Source organism: Platalea leucorodia (genome assembly GCF_965183815.1).
Source record: "Platalea leucorodia genome assembly, chromosome: 2".
NCBI classification, from domain to species: Eukaryota; Metazoa; Chordata; class Aves; order Pelecaniformes; family Threskiornithidae; genus Platalea; species Platalea leucorodia.
Window position 1 is genome coordinate 78,488,257 of NC_138824.1, and position 17,839 is coordinate 78,506,095.

General features: G+C 36.6%; 1 protein-coding gene across 1 annotated transcript in view; it reads left to right on the plus strand.

The window, feature by feature from the left end:
• STS (steroid sulfatase) overlaps positions 1-17,839 on the plus strand; it is a gene marked incomplete at both ends in the record, with an annotated part of 86,205 nt that overhangs the window by 12,436 nt on the left and 55,930 nt on the right. The window contains one exon of the mRNA XM_082337113.1: positions 8,074-8,210. Within this exon, the coding sequence (XP_082193239.1) occupies positions 8,074-8,210 (137 nt within the window). The remainder of the gene's footprint in view (positions 1-8,073; positions 8,211-17,839) is intronic.

The window sequence follows — 17,839 nt, forward strand, 5'->3', positions numbered from 1 at the left end:
TCAGCTGGAGGTAAGTGGCTTTTCATCAGCTGGGCACTTGGCCCCAGTTCTCAATGTAGTTTCCAGACAAAAGTGACGTTAAATTGAAGTCAAGGTTAATAGCACATGTTCGTACTTTACAATAAACTTTGTTACAGGAATGCTGGAATTATAGTAAGAATTATAACCCAGACAATTCAGAGTCAATGTTAAATTAAAGAACATCCAAGCACATTAAGGTATTGAGAAGCAATTAGGGCATTCGAGCAATCTTAACTGTGCCCTGTAGTGAATTCACATGCAAAGTATATGACCATAAAACTTCCTCCTGGGGATAGGAGTAATTAGATTAATATTCACTGAACTGATCTGTCCCATATAATAGTGTGAGCAACAAAATCAATATTTGCTTTAACACACTGGTTCTGACATTATATAGTTCATACATGTCAACTCTAGTGCACCAGTAGACCATTCTTTTATGACTAGTGTACGCCTTTTGCCATTTGTAGGGGAATGGTCGTCAAGAGGCAACCAGGTTGCAGCAGCAGACATCTGGCACTCATAAGTGAAGGGCTGCCAGGTTTTTGGAAGCTCCACAGCATTCTTGTGGTTCCACTTCTTTCAGCGAGCAGTCTCCCTGCTTTAGCCACACGTTTGACTCAATACTTTATTTGTCATACAGGCTTTTTTGTTTAAATAATACAGTAAGTAGCAAGCTCAGTCCTGTACAATGGTAATCCCTGTGCACAAGTATACTAGAGTTCAAACAATCCTGAATTTGAAGAATTCAGTCATTTGCTTTCACTGGTTCTTAATAGATTTTATCATCAAACTAAAAATCATCAGCTATCATGCATCTTTTAATTGGTTAATTATCTTTACAATAAAGATATGACGAAGCTCCAATCTTCCACAGCACTGGTACTTCCTATGTAGACCTTTTATGCTGTATTTATATATAATATATAGAATGTATATATCATTTATATATATATATAACAATTAAAACATAAATGTCTTATCTATGTAAGTTTATTATACCTATTACCTATATTACCTTTATAAGTTCCTCAGAGTTCAGGCGATGGACTTCCTGACATTATTCTCTTTTCTAGCTATTTCTCAGTCATATTGTCAGCTTTATGACTTCTTACCGTGTATATAAGCATTAGATTTTGTATTTTTCAAGTTGTCTTGTAAATTCTTCATAGCATATAGCTATGTGCTGTTACACTTACTTTGGTATGTTTTTTGGAGAGGTGTTTTGTTCTTCCTTAGTCTAGGATATGTGTATGTATTACTGTTTTCATTTGTTCCTAGGTAGATGGAAAGAGAGCAAATATAATGTTCAATGCTCAGAAATGGTACTGGAGAAGAATATATACAATATGCAATTACAAGTGTCAGATCCAGTGTGTGAAAAAACATACTAATTTAGTTGCTCACCCTAATTGTAAGTGGGCAGGTCAGTTCAGTGTATGTTAATTCTAATTACTTTTTCACAAGAGCAAGTGTGTGTACATATTCTAAACTATCAGAACACTCTCTAGACATTACAGTATATTTGAAAGTCAAATGGATGCTAATTATTTCATGTTCAGTGTGGTTGTCACTCATGTGTCTTCAGCATGTCCTTTAATGATCAGCTGCACAGACAGTCCAAGTTTGGAAAGTGCCACAGACCTGTTTTTACCGTATCAGAAATTAACAACACAGAAGTACCACTCTGATACAGAATACCTCTCTGACAATTTTGGATAGGTGATCACAATTAATAACAATATTTAAACAAACAGAAAAAATCCTAATGAAATCTAACTTCTGGAAAACAGTATTTGCATACAAACATTTTTATTTTGAAAAGCTATGGTGAAGATGATGTTGAGCAATTTTCATAAAGATTTATTTTTTCAGTCCTAGATTGCATAGCCATAATATTCAAAATCTTGTGATGTCAGTTAATACATTTTTAATTTTCTTTTTATCTATTCTATTTCAGTCCTTGAAACACTGTTAGAACACATATTCAAATTTATTGTCATCTAATCTAGCAGACTGTGCTTTAGAGGTGTCCCATATATCACTAGGTCTTAAGATCAGGCAGTTGGCATGTTGTACTGGAGGTAAGAGTTCTGAAATCAAGTGTTTTTATGAATCATACAAGAAGATTCCTTACAGTTTACAGCAAAATACAAATTATAGAGAAGAGTTTGTGTATCTTTGTATACATATATTAAAAAAGGGTAGTAAATTATAAGCCATAACAACTCCACTGGATCTTCATCCCTTTTCCTCAGCCCTCTGCTTGTTCCTTTTCAACAGAAGAGCTAAAATATTTATTCATATATTTTATGGCCATATGAAAATGGAAGATTTTAGTCATTGAAGTCATTTGAGAATGGTTAAGGACCTAACTAGTTCTGCAGTGAGTGACAGACTGCGTTTTAAATGGAACACTTCTAAAAAGCAGTATATCTGTATACTGGGCTCCAAAGTTTTCGGGGAGAGGGATTTAGTAATGAGTGTAATTTGTAGTAGGTGAGAATTTTTTTTTTTTTCCCCGCATGCTTATGAGATTGTACTTTCTGAAGGGGAGAAAAAAGGTTATACACAAAGGAAGTAAAAACATATATGAATTGTGCACCTTAAGCATTTAAAGGAAGAAACAGGCATGAAATTAGAGATGTCAAAAGTATCTTGGCTATTTGCATGGAAGAATCATTTCACAAATGCAAGTATAGTAGTAACACATCCTACTTTTAATATCTTCTGGAGAGAGTCAGATTTTCCATATTTTTACCTTTTTTTTCTTTTCCCCTTTCTCATTCCATTTTCAATACCTTTTTTGATTTTGATAAGTTACACCCAAGTGGTCTGGAGTTCTCTTTTCTGATTTTGAAAAAAATTGAGAATATGAGATTTGTGTTTGAAGGTGTGTCTTTTAAAAGAGTAAGACAAATATTCATTCGTGAATTCATTTATGCTAACAAGGATTTTAGCATTGTTAGTGGTCAGAACAAAACAAAATCCAGCTTATAGGACAAAGTCCTGCCTTGATAGAACTAAGCCAAGGTTTACCTTTTTCTTCTGCAGGAATAATGCTTAATGAAATGCATTCAGCCAGTCCAGTCACAAAGAGCACTGTCTAATTGGTGATCTAATCTAGAAGTAGAGGAGGGAGCCATGGGGAATAAGCATTGAATGAACTTATCCACTGGGGGGATATTGAATAAGAAGAATGTTTTTAGTGAAAGGAGAGTTACAGGAAAGGAAAAGTTAGGTTTGCATCTGCCTGTGTCAACACATTGTTACATATTTGTGCTGAAAATGTATCTTCAGATTATATACTGCAACATTTTTGTTTTCTTTCATCTTAGCCCTGACTGGTGTATTGTGACTATGTGAAAATGACATATTATTGTGATTTCACCCCAGCCAGCAACTAAGCACCACACAGCCACTTGCTCACTCCCTCCCCCAGTGGGATGGGGGAGAGAATCAGAAAAGTACAAGTGAGAAAACTCGTGGGTTGAGATAAAGACAGTTTAATAGGTAAAGCAAAAGCCACGCAAATAAGCAAAGGAAAATAAGGAATTCATTCACTACTTCCCATCAGCAGGCAGGTGTTCAGCCATCTCCAGGAAAGCAGGGCTCCATCATGTGTAACGGTTACTTGGGAAGACAAATGCCATCACTCTGAATGTCCCCCCTCCTTCTTCTTTCCCCTGCTTTATATGCTGAGCATGACGTCATATGGTGTGGGACATCCCTTTGGTCAGTTGGGGTCAGCTGTCACAGCTGTGTCCCCTCCCACCTTCTTGTGCACCACCAGCCCACTCGCTGGTGGGGTGGTGTGAGAAGCAGAAAAGGCCTTGACTCTGTGCAAGCACTGCTCAGCAATAATGAAAACATCCCTGTATTATAAACACTCTTTTCAGCACAAATCCAAAACAGCCCCATACTAGCTACTATGAAGAAAATATTAACTCTACCCCAGCCAACACCAGCACACATATTGTCATTCAATAAGTCTTATTAAATCGTATGTCCTTATTCTTATAAGAGGTAATGTATTTTACCCCTGTATCTATTTCAAATCGTTCTTTGCAGGCTATTTCAGTCTTATGGGTATAGTAGCTGTAATTTATAAGACTTCAGGGATTACAGAAACAATTGTTAACCCAATTTTAACACAGCACAGTGTTTGCCCAGCTCAGGCAAAGCCAAGTATATCTGCTTTCATAGTCACCTGCTGTGATTCATAGTACTGCTATAGGGGGTGTAGTGGTCTAACAGGTTAAAAATATATAGTTTATGACAGAACGTGAGGATAATTTCACATCTAGGAAAAAAAAATGTTGTTCAGAAAGGTTGTGCTGTCCATCATATTAAAGGTTAATTCAGAATGTATTGTGAAAAAGTAAAATGGAGCCCTGTCATGTCATGTTCCCATCTCGTTTCCAGTACAGAATCATACTTGAAATCTCAGTTTCATTTGACAACTGCAGCCCAACAAATTCAGAACCCCACCTGTTGCTCTGCTGCAGCAGTCTTAGATTAACATCAATGCACAGAAGAGCAAACAGAAGTTCGCAAGGAGTTTTCAATGCAGCAAGTATTTAGAGCAAAATTGCAGGAAAAAAGTTAAAAGACCCATATGTGAAGGACAAAATCAGATTCGTTGTAACTTGCTCTCTCACCCACTTTAAAGCTGTGTTTTACAGCTCAAGCCAGAATGGAATCCTTGAGCAATGTAAAGACTCCTGACACTAAAAAAGAAGAACCTAATACTATGCAATATGTAGAGGAGTCACCAGCAACATGATGCTTTTAGATGTTTTCAAGATCAGTTAAGCACACATTAAAGGATGTCTTATATCAGATATGTGTAATCTCTCTGGCTGCTCAGTAAATTGAAAAGACTCTGTGATTCTTGTTAAGATAAAAATTTTTACTATATTTGAATAAGTGAATCTCAGATCCTTTGAAACTGAAGTTCCCTGTGTTTGAACTTCTTGTGGTTTAACCCAGCAGGCAGCTAAACACCATGCAGCTGTTCGTTCACTCCCCCCTTAGTGGGATGGGGGACAGAATCGGAAAAAAGGTGAAACTCGTGAGTTGAGATAAAGACAATTTAATAGGACAGAAAAGGAAGGGAAAAAAAAAAAAAAAAAAAAAAATAATAATAATAATAATATACAAAACAACTGATGCACAATGGAATTGCTCACTGCCCACTGACTAATGCCCAGCCAGTTCCCAAGCCAGTCATATGGTATGGAATATCCCTTTGGCCAGTTTGGGTCAGCTGTCCTGGCTGTGTCCCCTCCCAGCTTCTTGTGCACCTCCGGCCTCCTCACTGACAGGGCAATATGAGAAGCTGAAAAGTCTTTGGCTTAGTGTAAGCACTGCTCAGCAACAACTAAAACATCTCTGTGTTATTAACATTATTTTCATCCTAAATCCAAAACACAGTACTATATCAGCTGCTACTAGGAAGAAAATTAACTCTATCCCAGCTGAAACCAGGACAGAACTGTGTAAAAGATAGTGGCAATACATTTTTGAAGGAGATGTTTACTGAAGTGGTTCAGGAGTTAAGCTGTTATTGTCAAATTTCGCTACTGCCTACTAGGTGATACTGTCGTTCCATTTTCAAGGTCGTGGTAAAGGTAGTCAGTTATGATTCTCTTCAAAGAGTTTTGGCAGGAGATAAATAGCTGCCTCTGATCTTTTATAGGATATTAATAGGTGAGACACTTTTCCAACTGACAGCGAGCTGTCAATCAGAACCTGTCAATTTGAGTTGCAAAGAAGAGAATGATGTAGTGCCCTTCCATATCAATCACTGATTCTATGACTCTTCATGAAAGTTAGATCTTTGTGTCAGTTCAATTTAAAAAAAAAAAACCAAACAAACAAAAAAAAAAAACAAAACAAAAAAACCCACCAGACCGGAGTTGTTATCTCTTGAAAATAACACTTAAAGTGGAAGGTTTTGATACTCGCTTTTAACAATACGGATATACACTTAGAAGTAGGCACTGTCTCTGTGACATTAGAACAAGGCAGTTTGCATGAAAAGTAAATTGTGCCTGCACCATTATAAGTATAAAATAGATTTTTGTGGTATTTTACCCTAAAATTTGTATATTACTCACAATTCAATGAACTGTGTTTAAAGAAAAAGTCAACGATAATCCCATGCAGTAAAAAATGCAGGTTGTAAACCAAAAATCAGCTGCCTTGCAGAAATGTTCTTTAATGAAAGGTCATTGTTACATTAATATACATATGAAATATTAAACTTAAAACTATATATTTTTTTTACTTGAAGTGCTGACATTTTCATTCTTAATTGACTCAGAAGTCTCATGTGTTATTTGTTGCTACAGTAATGAAAGGTTCTCATATATATATGACCTCAAATAGCAACAAAACCAGCTTCATCGAAAGTGTATCTTTCATGAAGAAAATTGTCTTTATTTTTTTGAATCTGTACTTTATAATACTAAGATAATATAGGATACATGCACAAATATTTGAAAGGAATTAAAATAATTTTGTTTCCATTTTCCACATGAAAAATGTTCTATTTATTCTGTCATTTTTTTAAAAAAAGATAAACTTTTTATGAAGAAAATTCCCAGTCAGAAACACACTTCTCAAGTGAGTAATCTGGATAAAATTTTCTCATTTTGTGTTTATGTACTGCTGCCTATGCCAGTAAAAAAGAAAGCTTTAACCGTGCAACTTGTGCAAAAACAGATCCAATCAAGGAGAGAGGAAAAATGGATCATAAATATACTAGATTAAACCTAGTTTTTTTTCCTTAAGAGTAAAGTATTGATATCATATGAATCCTTTTTATTAAAAGACTTTTTTTTCAGGCTTTAAAGATTAGAATTTTTTTTTTCATTTTAAAAAACCATTTTGTAAGTGCATGTCTGCATTGTTCCTCCCCCCTTTAAAGGGTGGATGAATCAGCTGCCTGAGGAAATATATAGTCTCCCTTTGATGTTGATGTGAATCACAGGTGTTATCCACCACAGATTGGTGAGGGAAAATATGGTAAATAAAGCTAAAAATACTCTTTAATTATCTGTGTGCTTTAAGGTGAGATCCAGACAAGTTTTATGGGTAGTGCTTTTGTGATTCAACTGATGTTTACAATATGTGTAATGTACTACAAATGCTGTTAGAGCGTATAGCAGTAAATTTGGCTAGTACTGCACAATTTTAAGTAAAGTTCTATAAATAATGCATAAGAAAAAGTTCTTACTTGAGCTGTGCTTTCACAGCCTGCTGGAACTGATCATAAATACCATGTTGATAGATCACATGAACAGCAAAATTTACAGAGAGTCTATTTATTGCACTTTCTTTTGTATCAATTCAGGAAATAGATTGAAGACAATGGAAACTGTTCATTATTGTGAGAGGAAAATTATTTCTTTATATTAGTATGTACTTTGAGATTACTTATTCTTTGGTACAACATACTTGTAGTGTTTTGTAGTGATCACATGCATACACACACAGAGCATTAAATGACAAGAGAAGATTTGGTTAGATACCTTAGTCCAGGATAAAGAAGGAGGAAAACACTAGTATACTTGACTTGACATAGTCAATGATATTATGGTATGTTTGACCCTGGTCCTCATAATAGTCTAGCTGATCAGCTTCCATATGACCTTGTGGGGAAGGTAATTGTGTTTCATGTATATATGCAGTTCCGAAGGTATGTTTTTGAACAGCAATTTTATTCAGGCTTTAAATATGTACTTGTAAAATGAAGAGAGGGGCTTGTAGCCAGAAATTTCTAGGTTCCTGGCTTTAAACAAGTCCTCTTTCAATATATATAGCAAATAGTAATTAGTTAGATTTTGTTGTTTATTTTTGCTTTCAATTCAGTATACAGTTAATGGCATTTTCACTCTGTGTGTGTGTTTTCCTCTTTTTTTGTTTTTTTTTTCTGGTTTTTTTTTTTTTTTGATCTCTACTGTAGAAAGATTTCTTTGTAGAAATTTTGTTATAAAATATACTAACAGTTTGGGGTTTGGTTTTGTTTTGTTTTGTTTTTTCCAGGAACACTGATGCACCATTTCTTCTTGTCCTGTCTTATCTTCAAGTCCATACTGCTCTATATGCTTCAAAAAACTTCAGAGGAAAGAGCAAGCATGGTTTATATGGGGATGCAGTGGAGGAAATGGACTGGAGTGTAGGTATGTTACATGTGCTTCTAACATAAATGGAGGTAATTCATGGAAGACTTGTAGTCATGTCCACCAAATGCAGACTTCTGCAATTTGGATGTCTATGGTATATCTGACATACTTGTCCTTTATACTTAGGGGAAAGAAAGGCACAATAATCTGACCTCCTGTAATATCTACTTTATGACCAAATTTATTGTGTCCTATAAATGTCTGCTCTCTTCTTTGACTATGAAGGTAGTCTATACAGTGTGGACTTAGCAGACATATGGACACCTTACCTGTGGACATTTGAAGCAGAGTAGTTGAATCCAACCCCATGAGCTTCTGGGTGCCCTCTTGCCTCAGCAGGTTGTCCTCATAAAACAATGTACTAACTCGAAAAGTGATCACGTGATATTCATATCAAAATAGTTTCAAATAAAGTGAATACAATACGAACTGTTAACAAAAATAATTTGCTAATTGTTTTAGTGAGTTGTCTGAATTAGTGAAGTCACATAGGAGTGGTCCACTTCTGTTCATGAATAGTCTACTGCGAATAAGCTACTGAGCATTAGCTGGTCTTACTGTCTGTGATTTTACTATTTCTTTTTCTGTTCCATGATATTTAGCGTATCCCAGCCTAACTGGTCGTTTGCTACTGCCGTCATGTTTTGCTGCCTCCTTCAGGGGAGTGGCTCTGACGTTTAAACAGCAATTTGAAAACCAAGGCAGCTGACATACTGCTGTTTCAGGCTATTTAATGTTTCAGAGGTGGTAACAGATTGAAAACCACTATGCTTTTCCAGAATGGCTACAGGCTCTTAGGAGATGTGTCAAACCAACCAAACTGTAGGACAGAAGCATATTATTAAAAAAGCTTGCGATAAATCAGAGATAAAAATTAAGTGGTGATAACATAGGAATTTCAAACAAACTCAGAGAGGAGATATATGAGTTTCCTCACGTATTGTCCTTTAAAATCCATCGCAGGAGCATCGGGGCAGCAGAGCTAGCTTAATCAATCAGGAAACAGGTCCTCATCTGTCATAAACTAGTATAGAAGCATCAAATTTTGTTTCAGTTGCGGGTCTGGATACTTGGTTTGGCTTATGTCTTGTAAGACTCCTCTGTGGGCAGATTGCGTATTTGCTTCAGGAGGTAGAAAATGTGTTTAATTCCTCTATTACTTTCTCCTCCTTTATTAGTATGATGAAAAAAAGTTATGGCTGGCTTTCCAAAGGAGTCTGAAGGAATGATGTATCTTTTTTTCTTTTTTATTCAATTGAAGGGAGTACTTATTTCCATTAACCTCCACTAAAAATTCCAGTCTTAATGCATCAACTATGTCAGACAACGTAGATTTATTCACTGTACTGCTGATGTCAGTAACCAGTATTTTCTTGGAATGCCTCTGAAGATGTTACAGTAGAAAAGTCAAACAAAATTGTCTGGAAAAGCTGAAAAAGTGAAAAATACAGGCTTTCCATAAAGGGAGGTTTTATCATTCACTAGACAGAAATTAGTGTTTATTCATGGATGAATGTAACTTGCAAAAGCAATAGGAACAAAATAGCCCAGATATAACAATATACTGCAAAACCTTCTAATTAAAGACAACACAAGCACAGGAAGAAAGAACGAGTGTATGGAAAACTGCATTATAGTACAACATCAGAAATATTTGGCATCTGGTAGGAAAAGAAACACCAACTTCGACTCAGTTCTAAAAGAAACTTACAATGTATAATTGGACAACAATTATAAGGCAATGTCCATGCTAGGAGGAGAAAAACCTATAAGACACATGAATAAAATACTCCTTTGAATATTTCATGTTTGTGACTTGTTAAACCAATACTGAAAGTATGATTACAGTCCATCTCAAAAATACAAAATACAAAGTCTCTGGATAAGCTTTGGGACCATGTATGTCTACCGCTTTTGCATACTGATGTGTGTATAACAGAATTCAATGTTTAAAGCATTCACAGTTATAATGTCACTGCATGTGACATGCCTTAGAGAGTTATTCTCTGGCTAATAATAACATTAATTTTCTTTCAATGTATGCTAAGCACTTTATTAATGTTATTAATTATTACTCATATGAGAGCAGATGAAATAATCTTACAGTCTAAAAAGGGAAAGAAATGATGAATGAATGAATGAATGCAATATTATCCTTTTCTTCCTTCCTCTCTTCTTCCCTTCCTTCATTCCTTCATTCCTGATTAAGTATAGGAAGAGAAATGGATATGTTCAGAAATTGTTTTTGCTGTAAATTGCATTACACTAATTTAATCCAAAACAGATCACTGCAAAGAGTTTTGGAGCCCCCTGTAGACTTGCATGCAAGCTGTGTGAAGACAAACTAATTCAACACCACTTTTGCAAATGGATGTTTATTGTTCTGTTAACAGTAGCAAAACTACATATCAGTTCTTAATCCTTTGTTGAACAATCACAACTGAATGGCTTAAGTGTAAAAAAGTCTCAGAAATTGTAGTCTGGCACAAGCTAGGTAACTGTAGAGTGGGAGCCTTGTCTGGATATCTTTATTATGTGAATACCCTGCAAGCTGAAAAAAACTTAACTGCCTCTCTGCCATGATCTTTTGACCTGGCTTAGGATCAAGTTATGCCAAGAAAATATTTCCATCATCTGATGTTAGTTAATTAGAAGAAAAGGAGTGGAAATAAATCCCAATGCCTCTTACAGGTAACTTGTGTTTGAAATATCTTAAAAGGTTTGGCTTAAAAGCTTCATATCTCCCCAGTACAAGAGGGATCTGGAGCTACTGGACAGTGTCCAGGAAAGGGTCACAAAGATGATCAAGGGACCAGAGCATCTCTCCTATGAGGAAAGGCTGAGAGAGCTGGGCCTAGAGCTCTATTCAGCCTGGAGAAGAGAAGGCTGAGGGAGGATCTTATTAATGTATATAAATACCTGAAGGGAGGGTGCAAAGAGGATGGGGCCAGGCTCTTCTCATTGATGCCCAGTGACAAGCAGTGGGCACAAACTGAAACACAGGGAGTTCCCTCTGAACATCAGGAAAAACTTTTTTACTCTGAGGGTGACCAAGCACTGGCACAGGTTGCCCAGAGAGGTGGTGGAGTCTCCCTTCTTGGAGATATTCAAAAGCCATCTGGACATGGTCCTGGGCTCCAAGTGGCCCTGCTTGAGCAGGAGGGGTTGGACAAGGTGACCTCCAGAGGTCCCTCCCGCCTCAACCATTCTGTGATCCTGTGACATGCTGACAAAAAGAAAAAAAGCTATTCACTAAAGTCAATTCACATTTGAAACAAAATCAGACATAGCCTTTGAAAGTCAGTCTAGAGGAACCAAGAAACTCTTCACTGAAGCAAACAGAAGCAAGATACTCACAGGACGCTCTCCTCCTCTACTCTCTCATGAGACCCCACCCAGGTACTGCATTCAGCTCTGGGGTCCCCAGCACAAGAAAGTCATGGACCTGTTCGAGCAGATCCAGAGGAGAGCCACAAAAATGGTCAGAGGGATGGAACACTTCTCCTCTGAAGAAAAGCTGAGAGAGTTGGGGTTGTTTAGCTTGGGGAAGAGAATGCTCTGGGGAGACCTTATTGCTGCCTTCAATGTATAAAGGGGACTTATAAGAACAATGGAGCAGGGTGTGTAGTGACAGGACAAGGGGCAATGGTTTTAAACTGAAAGAGGGTAGGTTTAGATTAGGTATTAGGAAGAAATTTTTTACAATTATGAGGGTGGTGAGACATTGTTCCAGGTTTCCCAGAGACATTGTGGATGCCCCATCTCTGGAAGTATTCAAGGTCAGGTTGGACACAGCTTTGAACAACCTGATCTAGTGACAGATGTCCCTGCCTGTGGCAGGGGCATTGGATGATCTTTGAAGGTCGCTTCCAACCCAAACTATTCTGTGATTCTGTGTTACTACAGTGATGACAAATTTTGAGGATGTTAATGATATCTTAAATAGATTTTCCAAACAAGAAAATACAGTGCTTAACTTTTTTTAACTGAAAGTACTTATGTAATTAAAACCTTGGATACCTGAATAAATTGAACCTTACCTGAGCAACATTTATGACTTGTCAAAGCAATTATGATACTCTGCTACACAACTCTTTGGGGAGATATGTGGCCTATAATGAAATATAGCAAGGCAGAAGTAAAGTATAGCGCATTGAGAAAGGCCAGCTAGGTTACAATGTAGTAGGACTAACTGAAAGTCAGACCACTTTTCACACTGTTTTTCTTTGATTCAGCTGTTACCATGGTTAAGAATTGTCTATAAACATGTGTCTTCACACAGTGCTTTCAAAGAGGAAGGGAAGAGCAAAAGCTCTGCCAAGCCAACTCCAGACCTTTGTGGAAACATCTAATTTACTTGTTCCATAATTAGATTTTCCAGTGCTGTAAAAGAGATTATATCAATACATATGTGCAGGATTATGCTGTGGCTCTTAATTCCTACAGTGTCTAAATGTGAGATGATAAAAACTAAATGCTATATGCCTTTTATCTGATGAGTGTGTGCATGGTTAAATAGATAATACACAATGTATGTGGATCAATCACATCCTCTACGTTTAACTTCTATTCAGCTCTGGAGTGATGTGAATCAAGGGTCTAAGTGGAAACCAATCCAATTTAATATAAACCATTTTTATTGATCCTTGTGGCTTTTTCCTCTGTTTTAGTGATAGATGTACCACTGCTTTAGTAATAGATGAAAGAATGTTTTCAGAAACAAAATGAAAGCTACTCTTGGAAAACTGTAAAATATTTAGGAGACAGAAAACTGAACTATGCCCACAAGACTTATAGTAGAATTCTTGTTCTGATGAAGTCTAAAGCATTCACAAAACAAAAAGAAGGGTCTAAATGTTACAGCCAAAGAATTCTTGAGGTTCTGAAGCATGTTACATTCCCCCAATGTATCACAAATCTTCTGAGAATTCTGAATTATGCTAAAATGAACATTAATAATATGAAAGGAAAAAAAATTTCCTGTTGCTTTGAGTAAAAAATGAGCGAGCTATCCTTAATTTTTTTTTCAGAAAAAAATCTACGCAGAGATAAGCCTAATTTATCCTTGTTTTTCACCTGTTGTAGTCATTTGTAACAGTGCAAAGTCGATTTAAAAGATAAGCAAAGCAGAATGATGCCACTTTATCAGAAGTGGCGGATAATCAGGCTCAGATCATTTTATCCAGCTATTATGAATGTGACGTAAACTTAGCTGAGCCTGAAGACTTAAAGATGGAACTAAAAATCTGGAGAGTGATGCCTGATGCAAATGATGCATTCTTTGACCTTGCTTTCCTGAATTTATACTAGTATACGTCTCAAGCCTAGAAAGTTTATTTTTAAGCTGGTTTTGTTATCATGAAAGATGTTTGGCTAGCATCTCTGAGGAAGAAGGTATTCAGGCAATACAGGTACTCTGTGATTAGAACAGCATTTTCCCACCCTGTTCTGCCATCCTGCTCTTACCCTAACATTAAGAGACTGTTTCTTCAGCTAAGACGGTAGTTAAGCTCTTGAAGCACATTCACTGTTTAGGTCAGATCTGGGAAAATTCTCAATAAGGGTGCAGATTAAAGACATTTGTCATTCTGCCTTTTATGATGTGGATGCTTTCCATTTATGATCTGGGCTAAAACCCAAACATATCATATGGCACTAAGCAGCAATGACTTTCAGTCACTACTGAACGGGACTGAATTTAAAAGGTGACTAAGTGATGAAAGACTCACATTTCCACTATGATAAGCCTCCTGAGCTACCTAATCCTCCTTAAGTACAGTTTCCTTTTTCTATATTACATCTTTGTACACAGGAAAGCTCCTTCTTAGAGCATTATTTAAAGATTACAAAGCACATCTTAAGCAGCCATTCCTATAGCATTTTTTAATCAGTCAAGTTTAAATAATATCTTAGTAATGCGCACTCCATGATGGAAAACTTCAGTGTAATGCAGCTTGTGGTAGTAGTGCTGTGTTGTTCAAAATTTGCTGCCAGCTGCTGAACAGATTTCGTTTGCATCTGATATTGCAAGAGTTAAGTAATCACCACAAGATGTGTTAGTGCATTGTGCATTTTACTTTACAAAAATGTAATCATATAACTTCCAAAATTTTTAAGGCTTTCTATTAGTTATGAACCTCTGAAAATTTGGTCTAATACAAAAACAGTGAAACTACTTCTAACGTTGTGATCAAAATGCTCTAATCAGTGAAAAAATTAGCATTGCTCTTGAGACAAGCTAATTTCCATTAGTAGGAGAGAGCTTTAGATAAGCTAGGAATAAGAGAATCCTAACGACTCTCCAAGCAATGAGGATAGGAAGTTCTGTAATGAAATGTACTTCCAACCTTTTGTCTAACCTTTGCCCCTAAAGTTTAATTGCACATATAAGTGGCATGGTTGCATTTTGCTCCTTGGTTAAGGTGGGTGGGGAAAGTCGTTATCAGTGAGATTAAGAACACGGTAAAGATTTAAGCCAAAATCGACCTGCAGGAATACAGCGATTTCTTTGTATACTTGGATGAAGTTTGCAATGAGGCAACTGAATGGGGCTAACTTTACCCAAATTTTAGATAATCTCCAAAACACAGACTGAGAAAGCAGTTTAAAGGAAGCTACTAAAGATTTTGCTGGTGGAGTGCCTCTGCATAGCAATCTTTTTAGCAGAGATACTGTGAAGCTGTTAAGAGGAATTGCATTTGCCCTGTCCCAAAGAAACTCTACAAGAATTTAGTAAGTCAGCCACCAAGAGCAAGGGATCAGGATGACAGAGAGAGACATGATTTACAGCTCCCTTTGCTCACTTTGGTGAAAGTGTCCCTGTTGTGAACCTGAAACCTTCAGCACTGACTTATGAACATGATTTTGCCATCCTTTTTCTTCAACACTTGGACACTGAAAGCAATATCTGTCTAGGTATTTATAGAGCTTGTAATCATGGTTTTAATAAAGGATGCAACTGAGCTAGTAGGTGAAGGATGTTACTGGTAGAAGTTACAGCTCTATGAAAGAAGCCTAAAGTGAAACAAAGGAGCAGATAAATGAAAGATATTAAAGATTTTTAATCTGGGCATTTAGACCTTCCCACCCACCCCCCTTCCTTGTACCTTCAGATCATTTTGTAGTGGATTACCCAGTACCTTAATATAACTGATACAGCCCATGAATAATTATACATTCATACAAACACGCAGAAGGCACAAGTGAACATTGTAAGGCTATGAAGTCAAGTACTCAAAGATAGGAAAAATCAATCTTCCTATGCTTGCATCTTATGGTACAGTTTTTAAGCATATGTTTACATGCCATTTCTTTTCCCGTTGGAACCCTGTCTCCTCATCACAGAGTGCCTTCTTAATGAGCAGCTACACAACAGTAGGTGTATTCCCCGTTGTTAAAGATGAATTCTCATGTTTTATTTAACACACACTATTGAAGTTCTGTTTTGAAGACAGATTTCTTTGACATCTCTCATCTTTTCTGTGGCATTACTTCGCTAGAGTATATTACAGATTCGCAAGTAAGCATTTTCACAAAGTCTTTGTAAGATAGGGGGATCTCATTAACCTGTTTCCCAGAAGAAAAACTGAGGCACAGAAATGATGTTCAGATTTACCTACTGAGGTATAGCTTTGCTGCCAGTCACCCACTAATCCAGCTCTGGATCTATAGTAAAGCATTAGGACTTTAATTCAGCTGGCATGGGAATGGGGAAGGGGGGAAAGCAAGCCATTTATCTTTCAGTTCTTGATCGATGTTGGAAGTGGGAAATGGTTAGAATGTGCACCTGGACTCAGGAACTCAGGTTTCCTTCTGGTCTTGGGGATTAAGTGGTATTTTTTAAGGATAATTAACTATCTTCACCAACATATGAACTATAATGATATGAACAGTTTCTGTGATGACTCAGGAAATGTCTTCCAGCCTTTTACCATTTATTCATAGCTGGGTGCATCTCAATTTAATTGTAGAAAAAACCCAAAAGTCACCATGTGCATTTCAGTTTCAGTGATGATACTGAGAATCCTAGAGGTTCTTTTAAAATAATCCCTGCTGTTTCTTGGGGAGAGACATGAAACTTTTTCATGCTTCCTTTGAAAGGTATGTTAATTATTTTGAGACTGTAGTGTTAAAAAAGAGGGGAACTAATTCTCAGTGAAAAAAATAATCATACAATAAAGCTTATGACAATATCAATTCTGTGTTGTAAACTATTGTTCATCAGCAGGCTGGTTCCTATTAGTGAACTGCCATGCAGAAATTTCAAACTGCTGAATCACAAGGCTCAAATTCCAGGTGGTAATAAGCTCTTATTGATGAGGTTGGCAGATCTGCCTTTTTATTGACTATGGCTGGTTTTTTTTCAATGGAACATCTGACTGCTAAAACAACCACACTATATAATAGGCAGGCTGATAATACTACCGAAGATCATTATTCTTCTAGAAAACAGTTGTGTATTTTGCATTACAGGAAGCTTTTTATCACTTTGTGTATAATAATGAAATATAATAATGAGATAAATAATGAAATTTTTAAGGTTAAGGAAAGCACTAGAGTAATAATGATGTGATTAGTGAAAGGCAGTCTGGTAAAGTGATAACTTTGCTCTTCTCCAGCTTTTTCCCTCACTACTTGATTGTAAAATAAGGCATTTATGTTTCAATTCAGGGTGCTGTTTAAGAAAAAGCTGATACTGAATCTTTATAATGCTTTCCTACCTGTTATTTTTTAATGTTACTTTTTTGGGGTTTTATTGCATATTTCGTTAAGTGTACTCAGGGTATTTTTTACTATTTTGAATGCTTTCTTTTTGTTTTCTCTTTCTTTTGGATTAGTTCTTGTATTTTGTGTACACACTTCTCTTTTTAAATCATTCCCTCTCCCTAGCCACCCGTGGAAGTTTCTTTATAACATTTCCTCATGAAGAGTGCATTGTAGTAACCCTGAGAACACCCAACAGATTTTATGTTACAGTAGTAAGCTCAATATCCAAAGGAACACCTGACCTCTGAGGGCTGAGTTGCTTGCTTGAGATGATGAAAGAGACTCCAGGATAATCGAATCCCTACCTTAGACTAGCATGAAGTTATATGCCACAGCTTCAGTGGATCTTGCAGCTAGCTGCTACCATAAGAAGGGAGGCAGAGCACCCTTGCGTCCCTTATGTCCTTTTTCCTAACCAGCTTCCAGGGAAAGCAGAAAGGGGGAGAAAGAGGAGAAGTATCCTTCTTTTTCATCAAGCGCCCTTTTAGCAAACTACTAGATGGACTCATCTGTAACGTCACACTTAGTTTGCCTAAAATTCTGTGTGATTAACTTGGCCCTTAGGTGCTTCGGTTTACATGGTTTTAAAGTACTGCTGCCATTTCTGTGTTATGAGGATAAAGGATTTAGGGTCTTTAGGCTCTTGTATTTCAGTGGCTGAGATATTTGTGGGTTATAAATTGATGTTACTTCCATTTCTGAATTAGACTACAGTTTAAAAAACAAAGCAGGCAAATAAGAAATAATACAAATGTAAATGTGCTTCAGTTTTAAAGAAAGGAATGGCCTGGCCCAGAAAAACAATATGAATTTTGTCTTCCTGCAAACCCAAAGGTAACTTAGTGCCAGATGTTTGAAAT